At 45.3% G+C, this 9,915-nt stretch overlaps 1 protein-coding gene across 2 annotated transcripts in view; it reads left to right on the top strand.

Annotated features, from left to right (window-relative positions):
* The first annotated feature begins 7,331 nt into the window (after positions 1-7,331).
* Positions 7,332-9,915, top strand: part of HNF4A (hepatocyte nuclear factor 4 alpha) — a 67,315-nt gene continuing 64,731 nt past the window's right edge. The window contains exon 1 of one of the 2 annotated variants that reach the window (XM_086331690.1): positions 7,332-7,600. In XM_086331690.1, the coding sequence (XP_086187816.1) occupies positions 7,552-7,600 (49 nt within the window). In that variant the 5' untranslated portion in view covers positions 7,332-7,551. The remainder of the gene's footprint in view (positions 7,601-9,915) is intronic. The other variant, XM_086331691.1, reaches the window with a different exon arrangement.

Below are 9,915 nucleotides of genomic sequence, written 5' to 3'. Positions count from 1 at the left end.
ATCTTGTGCACTGGCTCTTTCTGGTCCCCATCTCAGTCCTCAGGAGGGTCAAAGAGGAGAGAAGGAACTGGAGCAGAGGAGATGGGCTGAGGGAAACCAGCTCAGGAGGAAGGCCGAAAGGGCTTCGTTGATGGTCCAGCGGCTAAGATTCCGAGCTCCCAAGGCAGGGAATCCTGGTTCGATCCCTGGTCAGGGAACTAGATCCTGCATGCTGCAGTGAAGAGCCTGCATACTGCAACCAACACCTGGCACAGCCAAATAAATAAAGAAGACCAGGTGCTAACAGTCCCTCGGCTCCTGCTTTGCACCAAGTACATCAGCGGATCACAGGTGCAGGTGTCTGACTTCTCACTCCACTTTACAACTAAGAAAAATGAGACTTATCAGAAGTGCCCATTTCCAAATGCTAGAGATGCATGAAATAAGAAAAACAAGGACGTGGTTCTGAGTTCATTATTCTCAGATTATATTCTTCCTAATTTTTTTGGAAGGGGGTATATTAAAATGTCCTTTCATGTATCACACAATGGTGATAATGAATGTTAGATTTCCTTAAAAATTATTAATATCCTTATGTGGCAGGTGGGGGAAGGACTTGCCAACCTTTTGTCAAATTCCCAAACTGTTCTGGAACTTTTTTTTTAGATTTAAAAAAGTGTATTTATTTATTTAGCTGCACCAGCTCTTAGCTGTGGCATGTGAGCTCTATTTTTTTTTTTTCTTTTTTTGCATGTGAGCTCTTTAGTTGAGTCATGTGGGATCTAGTTCCCTGACCACAAGTCAAACAGAGGCTCCCGGCATTGGAAGTGTAGAATCTTAGCCATTGCACTACCAGGGAAAACCTTGTTTTGGAAATTTAAGTGGCATGTAACCCTCTGGATTCCATGGCATGTATAAGGTCACAGAGCTAGTAAGGAGCAGATATGGGATTTTAATTCAGCTCCCTCCGATCCCATGGCTATGCTCTTCTGAGGTCCCCGATTTGCCTTCCTATGTCCTGAGTTAACAGGATAACCAGGGTAATCACCATTGGCATTTATGAGATGCTGAGGACACTCTTAATCTCATTGAATTATCCTGCTATGTATTGATCTTACTCGCATTTTATAGACATAAAAACTAAGGCCATAGAAGTTGGGTCTGAATATGCTCTGTATGACTCCAACGTCCAGTGTCACTCCCCTGCCTCTCAGCTAAGAAGGGAGAAACCAGGGACTGGACAAAGGTAGAAATGATGAGGGGTTTCCCTGGTGACTCAGTAGGTAAGGAATCCACCTGCAATGCCAGAGACCCAGGTTCGATCCCTGGATTGGGAAGATCCCTCAGAGAAGGAAATGGCTACCCACTCTAGTATTCTTGCCTGGGAAAGCCCACGGATAGAGGAGCCTGGTGGGCTATAGTCCATGTGGTAGCAAAAAGTCAGATATGACTTAGTGACTGAACAATAACAGAGATAATGAAGTATAAAGTCCATTGGGAATTCCAGAAGACCTCCTGGATCCCCCATTTCTGAAACTGTCTCTGAGAAGACCCCAGGTCAAAGAAGGAATTAACCCAGTGGGCACGCTTGTGTTTATCAAGCCTTGGCCCCTACAGATGTGGCAGTGAGAACTCCAGTAATGCCCTAGCTTGGCTAAGCCGCTATTCCAACTGAAGTTGGGAACTTTTTTTTATTGAAGGATAATTGTTTTATAGAATTTTGTTGTTTTCTGTCAAACCTCAACATGAATCAGCCAGAGGTATACATATATCCCTTCCCTTTTGAACCTCTCTCCCATCTCCCACCCCATCCCACCCCTCTAGATTGATACAGAGCCCCTGTTTGAGTTTCCTGAGCCATACAGCAAATTCCCATTGGCTATCTATTTTACACATGGTGATGTAAGTTTCCGGAGAAGGCAATGGCACCCCACTCCAGTACTCTTGCCTGGAAAATCCCATGGGCCGAGGAGCCTGGTAGGCTGCAGTCCGTGGGGTCGCTAAGAGTCAGACACGACCGAACGACTTCACTTTCACTTTTCACTTTCATGCATTGGAGAAGGAAATGGCAACCCACTCCAGTGTCCTTGCCTGGAGAATCCCAGGGACGGAGGAGCCTAGTGGGCTGCCGTCTACGGGGTCGCACAGAGTCTGATACGACTGAAGCGACTTAGCAGCAGCAGCAGCAGCAATGTAAGTTTCCATGTTACTTTTTCCATACATCTCACCCTCTCCTCCCCTCTTGAAGTTGGGAACTTTTGCTGCAAGAAATCTGAAACAGTTCTTAAACCCCCGTAATATTTTATGCTCTTTGAAGATCATTCCCCAGTCTCATCTGATTGCTCATTTGCTCATACATTCACCAGCCAAGAGAGTTAAGAGCCTGGACTCTGAAGCCAGAATGCCTCAGTACAAATTTAACACAAAGTGGCCAAGTGTGCTTGGGTAAGTCAAGATCTTAACGCCTCAGTCTCACCTGTAAATGGGGACATAAATTGTATCTGCCTCATGAGGTCCTTCAAAACATGAAATGAATGAGTACATAGAAAGCATCTGGGAAAGTACCTGGCACTAGTGTAGACAGTTGCTTTAAAAGTTCAATGTCAAGGGACTTCCTTTGTGGTTCAATGCCTAAGATTCCCTGGTCATAATGCAGGGGGCCTCGGTTCGATCCCTGGTCAGGGAACTAGATCCCACATGCCGCAACTAAAGATCAAAGATCCTGCATGCCACAATTAAGACCTGACACAGCCAAATAAATAAATTTATTTAAATAAATAAATATTAAGTAATTTATTTAATAAATAAATAAAATAAATTAATTAATTTAAAAGTTCAATGTCAAAAGGAAGGAGATGTTGTCACTGAGATGGGAAAGTAAACTACAGAGGGAGGTTGTCTTGTTTTTAATAAAAGACATATCATAGCATATTTACAAATTGATAGGATTCTGCCTCTAGAAATTTGACCTACAGATAAATTCCCACATCTGACGCAGGAGACTTGAAGTTTATGAAGACATTCACTGTAGTGACAAAAGCCTGGAGACAACCTAAGTGTCCAGCAATAGAAGACTAGAAAAATCATTTATGGGACATCCACACAGTACATAGCCACTCAAAGAATGAGGTGGGTATGCTGGTGTGGAGACAGCCCTTAGAGACTGAGGAGGTGACAGGAGGGTGTGTTTCACATGTTCCCATGTATTTATGTGCATCTACGTGTGTGTATATCCAAATCGGCTTGGGTTGCCATAAAAAAATACCATGGACTGGGTGACTCAACCAAGAGAAAAGTTTCCCCAGTTCTAGAGGCTGGAAGTGTGAATTCAGGATGCCAGTATAGTTGGATTCCGGTGAGATTTCCCTTCTTGACTTGCAACTACCTTCTCACTGTATCTGCATAGGTAGGAGAAGAGAGGGGCACACTCTCATGTCTCTCCTTTTTTTAAAAAAAAATTTTTTTGGCCAAGCTGCACAGTGTGTGGGATCTTAGCCCCCCGACCAGGGATCACACCTGCACCCCCTGCTTTGGAAGCACAGAGTCTTAACTACGGGACTGCCAGGGAAGTCCTCTCATGTCTCGTCTTATAAAGACATTAACTCTATTGAATCAGGACCTCACTAGTTTAACCTTAATTGCATTCATGAATATTCATTGGAAGGACTGATGCTGAAGCTGAAACTCCAATACTTTGGCCACCTGATGTGAAGAACTGACTCATTGGAAAAGACCCTGATGCTGGGAAAGATTGAAGGTCGGAGGAGAAGGGGCCAACAGAAGATGAGATGGTTGGATCACATCACCTACTCGATGGACATGAGTTTGAGTAAGCTCCGGGAGTTGGTGATGGACAGGGAAGCCTGGCGTGCTGCAGTCCATGGGGTCATAAAGAGTCAGACACAACTGAGCGACTGAACTGAACTCAACTGAACATCCATAAAGGCTTCAAATACAATCACATTGGGGGTTAGATCTTCAACATATGAATTTGGGGGAACACTTTTCTGTGCAGAGCAGTGTCTATGTGTATAATTTCTGGATATATATACAATAATTTGTTTAAAAGTTCAATAGAGGGACTTCCCTGGTGGTCCAGTGGTTATGATTCCACGCTTCCAATGCCGAGGGCCTGGGGTTCAATCCCTGGTCAGGGAACTAGATCCCACATGCCTCACCTAAGACCTAACCCAAACCCAGTGCAGCCAAATACATAATAAAGTGAAAGTCGATTAGTTGTGTCTGACTCTTAAAAAAAAAAAAGTTCAGTAGAGTGAGATGTGGGAAGTAAGGTTAGAGAAAAGCTTTTATTTTTCATTATATGCTGTTCATAAAATTTTCATTTTTAACACATGAATGTACTAATGGCTTCACTTATAAAACTAGTGTAAAGCAAACAAAAGGCAAAAGAAAGCTCATATCACCTGCTTAAATTAAAAAAGAGTGACAACAGCTGGGACTTCCCTGGTGGTTCAGTGGTTAAGACTCTGAGCTTCCAGTGCAGGAGCGTGGGTTCAATCCCTGGTCAGGGAACTAAGATCCCACATACCATTTGGGGTGCGGCCAAAATAAATAAATAAATAAAGATTGACCGCGACAAATGGTAATAAGGATATGGAGTAAAAAGGGAGCTCACTTACCCTGCTGGTGGTAATGAAAAATGGTATGACCACTATAGACAATAGGTTTGGAATTTCTTATAAAGTAAACATATATATATATATATATAACAACCAGCAATTCTTCTCCTAGAAATTTAACCAAGAGGAATGAAAACATATGTGTAAAAGAAGACTTGTCCATGAATGTACATCACTGCTTAATTCACAGTTGTCTCAAACAGGAGGTAACCCCAAAGCCCATTACTAAGTGACTGGGTGAACAAATTTCAATATGTCTACTCAATGGAATACTACTTAGCAAGAGAAAAGTACCAGGACACAGGTGAAACTCACAAATATACTGAGCAAAAAAGCCAGATACAAGAGTAAATGCCCTTCTGCTGCTGCTGCTAATGTAATGTGACAAAGCAGATCAGCAGTTGCCTGGAGTGGGAGGTGCTGGGGGGATTAATTGCAGAGGAAAAAAAGGGAACTTTAGGGGGTGATGGAAATGTTCTGTGTCTTGATTAAGGTTATAGTTACATAAGAATATACGTTTGTCAAAATCATAAAAGTGTACACCTAAAATTTTATTATATATAGATTATACCTCAATGAAGTTGATTTTTAAAGCCTAAAGAGGGAGAGGTTGAATATAGAAGAGAATTTACATGGTCATGTGGGGCTCCTGGGCAGTGGGAAGCGGGAGGGTGTGGACCCATGTGGATCAGGAGGGAGAGAGGTGAGCAAAGTGCAAATGCAGGTGAATTTTTGCAGGGACTTGAGGCTGGTCTGGGTTGAAGGCTCCTGTTCTCTCTGTGAAGAAGGGAAAGCCTCAGCCTCCTGAGAATGAGATAGACGATTTCTGAGGCGAGAAAAGATCTGAAGTAGAGGTAGAAAATGGAAAAGCCAGGAGAAGAGAAACAGGGTAGAGGTTCCGGGCAGTGTGGAGGGACCCATCGAAGCTTGTGATTATGAATCTCCGGCGGCCCCCAGCTGTCCATCTACGTGATTTTTTATTTTTTCAACAGTGATCAGCGGCTGGTGTGTAAGCATAAAGAAAGCAATATACATGGGCTCATCCAGGGTTGGGTTTTTGTCAGATGGTTAGAAGAAAAGGGCCTGAGACAGAAGTAAGAGAGAAACTAAGATGGACTGTGGGCTACAAACTTGACAGGGGGAAATGAAGACGGAAGGTGCCGCAGGGAGGGAGGAAACGGAAGGAAGGAAGGACTGGATACACACCAGTGTCCATCAAGAGGGGATGGGAGGTCCCACTGAGGTGACTGAGTGAGCATACTGGAAAAAAGAGACTGCGGCCAGAGAGAAATAGATCAATTAGCTGTTTTATTTATTTATTCAATATTTTCAAAAATGTCTTTATGTATTTATCTACTTGGCTGGGTCAGGTCTTAGTTGTGGCATGCGTGATCATTTTTTACTTGGAGCATGTGACCTCTTAGTTGCTGCATATGGGATCTAGTTCCCTGTCCAGGGATTGAACCCAGGACCCCTGTAATGGGAGAATGGATTTTAGCCACTGGACCTCAATTAGCTATTTTAGAAGTGAAGCAACACGTGAGGTAGGTGTTACTATGGGAAAATGAAATACTGTACCCAAATCCATACAGCAAGATAATGATGATGGAGTTGGGGTTTTCTGATCCTAAGTCCCACGTTTTCCTGCCTCTCATTTGAGAACCCCCAATATGATGAAGACCTTGAGCTCAGGATCCCAAGTCAAGCTGTGAACCCCAACATTGTAATAAAAGAAATGGGGCTAATCTCCAAAAAGCCAGATGGTAGCCTACTGTGTAGGACAGCTAAGATGTAAGATGGTTCTGCATTCCGAAACCGGAACGCAGATTTGGGCAGGAGATTGCGTTTTGTGAGGCAAAGGAGACCCATGGACCAGTGGAAGGAGCAGGCAGAGTGCCTCTGCCCCACAGGCCTGGAGGCAGACCTATGTTTCCCCGTTCCTCTTAGCATTCACCATCTGTAATAATATCTTTGAATAATATCTTTTAAAAATACATTTATTTAGTTATTATTTATTTGGCTGTGCTGAGTCTTAGTTACGGCATGTGGGCACTGGTTCCCTGATCTGAGATTGAACTCAGACACCTTGCATTGGGAATGTGGCATCTTCACCAATGGACCGCCAGGAAAGTCCCTGAATAGTATATCTTTAACGTTATCTAATTGATGCCCATCTCCTCCATTAGTCCATAATTCCATGGGCTCAGGGATGATGTCTCTTTGCTCATTTCTATATCACTGGAGTGTAGCGCAGAGCTCAGTATACAGTAGGCACTCAAAAAATATACATTAGATAATGGAGAGATCGTGGGTTGTCATTCTAACTCCTCTTTGTACCAGCTGGGAGACTCCGGGCAAGTAACTTCTTCCTTCGCCTCAATTTCCTCATCCTAAATTTTAATTTAAATGTGGCAATGCCTGTATGTAACTCTCAGCACCCAGTAGGTGCTCAATAAATACACTCCCCCCAGCTTCCTCCTTTTCTCCTCTACCCCTCCCTCCGGCTTCTTGCCACACCCATTGTTTGGAGCCATAAAACCCAACCCAGGTTGGACTCTCACCTCCTCATCCCGTCCTGGTCAGTCCTTTCCCTTAAGTTGGGGGTGAAGGGGCTGGTATCCCCCATATTCTGGCTCCAAGAGCCTCCCAACCCCAAAGGGCAAGACTGGGGCCCTAGTGGACCTCTGGTCTGGCCAGGTTGTCGTTGCCATGGCAACAATGACAGTCCCCAGCCGCAGGTTCCCTAAGTGACTGGTTACTCTTTAACGTATCCACCCACCTTGGGTGATTAGAAGAATCAATAAGATAACCGGGCGGTGGCAGCTGGCTGCACTCACTGCCTTCCTGGTGGACTGGCTCCCGCGGCTGCTGCTGTGTGCCTGGGGCCCCGGCTCCTCCATGCCCCCGGGTCTCCGGCTGGGTGGGCTCCGCCATGGTCAGCGTGAACGCGCCCCTCGGGGCTCCGGTGGAGAGTCCCTATGGTGAGTGGGGTCTGTAGCTGGGGCTTAGGGAAGCCTGGACGTGGTGGGACCACCGTTAAGTTTGGGAGAGCATGGGATGGCCTCCGTGTGTTTCCTAGGGCCCCCAAGACCCTTAAGGGCTTCTCCAGAATGGCAGGAAGCCCCCGGGAGGCGAGTGACCTCTTGACTAAGCTCCTAAACTGAGGCCTGGCGTATCCAAGTGTGGGAAGCGCTCGGAGGGCTCGTGGAAGCCCGGGGAAGGGGATCAGCTCACTTAGCCCGCCCAGAGAGACCGCCTTCCTAGGGATGCATCCCGGAGTAGTTCTGAAATTCCACTAAACGTGGGGCTGAAGCATCGTTCCCACTCTGAATCCCGCAGAGAGGCTTGCGGGGCCTCGGCCTCCGAGCTGGCTTCAGGTCTAGGTGGGATACGACCCAAGGGAAGAGTTGGCTGGACCCGAGGGCCGTCAGCTCTGGATCATTCTGCAAGGGAAAGCCATAGAAAGCGACGCACAGAGCGGGGCACTGGAAAACGAAAACCATCTTTGCTGTAAGTGTGTAACTCAGATGCGGGATAAGGGAAGAGTGTGTCCGCTGACGGTGAAGCGCAGGGGGCTTTGATGTTCGGCGTGTAACTCCAAAATTGGAGGTAACCCCAAATGTCGGGCAGTAGCGGATGGGTAAATAAAACATGATGCCTCTTTAGGATGGAATATTATCCCGTTGTTGAAAAAAAAAAAAAAAAGATTTGTGTACAGATAGGGAAGGACCTTCAAGTGCATTACGTGAAAAAAAAAAAAAAGTAAGCTGAAGAGCCTATAGCATATGACATTTCTGAGAACAGATATACGCATATGTATGTACCCACACCTGTGTGTTTGCGTAGAAAATTAGCGGAAGGACACAAAGAAACCAAACCGGTAACAGCTTTGTTTCGGAGGAAGGAAGTTCAGGTAAACGTTTGTTTTCACTTTTTTTGCACATTTTGGATTTTCAAAAAGTCGGTGAATTTTATAAGCTGATTCAATCACACTCATGTGCAGAGCTTGGCCTCCGAAAATCCAGTAGATCCTGGCTCTTGTTTCCGTGACTTTACACAAATTGCTCATCATTTCTGGGCCTTGGCTGCCTTCTCTCTGAAGTGGATACAGGGTGTTTTAGGGACAGCCTGCAAGTCTAAAGGAAGGCGAGAGTGTGAACCCTCCCGCTAAGCCCTCAGCTCCTCGCACATCCTAAGGACAGTTAGTGTTACTTGATATCATCAGGAGCGGAGAGAAGATGGCCTCAAGGAATCAGGGACTGTTCTCTTGACTGGTCCAAAGGAATCTTCGCCCTTTGACCCAGCATCCAGGCGCAGTGTAAGATGCAGTGCAAATAGCTGAGGCTGTGAAACCAAAAAAACCGCCTGGAACCCTATCCTATAGGGCTGTGTGACCTTGGGCAAGTGACTTCCCAATTTTCAATCTATTTCCTCACCTGCAAAATGGAGAGAACAGGACCTATCTCACAGGGGGCGGTGGCTAGAGGAGATTGCATAGCTAAAGGGCTGGGTATGCCTGAGGGGCTTCATCCAAGGTTAAAACACAATTGTGAGATCTGGCTGATCCTGTAGCTGGAGGAAGACTCATCGTCTCCCAATTGGTCAGACAGGGATGGATGGATGGATGGAGGGATGGATGGAGGGATGGATGGATGGTTTACTGTTTACTCCTGTTACTGCACTTAATTTTCAAAACACTTGTCTCAGGTAAACAACACTATTATGTCTAAGGATAGAAGAGAAAACTAATGCTTAGGATTGTTTTTAAAAAAATCATCTGACTCCAGACCTGACATCATCCATCTGTACTGACCCCTCTTGGCTCAGCTACAGGTATGGCTGGGCAGAGAAAGGAGGGCTCTCATGTTCATCAACAAGGCAACACTGCTGTCCTGGAAATGACTGGGCATTTGCTGATGTGTGTATTTGTGTGTGTGTGACATTGACGAGAAGACCTTGCTTTTTAGATAAAATAAATCTGGGTTAGATTCTGGATCTGCCTCCCTCCCCTCCTCCCCCCCAAGCTGTGTAACCTACCTTTTTCTGAGTCTCAGACATTTCATTTGTAAAATAAACGAGGGCAGTCTGCTTCGAGGCTCTGGGAAAGATGCACTTACTGATTTTAAAAACAAAAAAGTACTTTGAATAAAATTCTTTCTTTTGAAATTCTCCATTGGGGATAATAGTCTCTAAAGGTTGCAATCACAAAGGTAAGTTGCTGAGTAAGCAACGTTGTTCACAGCAGAGCCTTGGGAGAGGTGATGGAGGGCAAGGTTAGGATCACATGTATGAATGA

Source organism: Bos grunniens, chromosome 13, assembly GCF_055505025.1.
Source record: "Bos grunniens cultivar Pamir isolate PY7600 chromosome 13, Bosgru_T2T1.0, whole genome shotgun sequence".
Taxonomy (NCBI): domain Eukaryota; kingdom Metazoa; phylum Chordata; class Mammalia; order Artiodactyla; family Bovidae; genus Bos; species Bos grunniens.
Note: the sequence above shows the minus strand (reverse complement) of the source record. Positions and strands in the feature narration are given on the sequence as shown.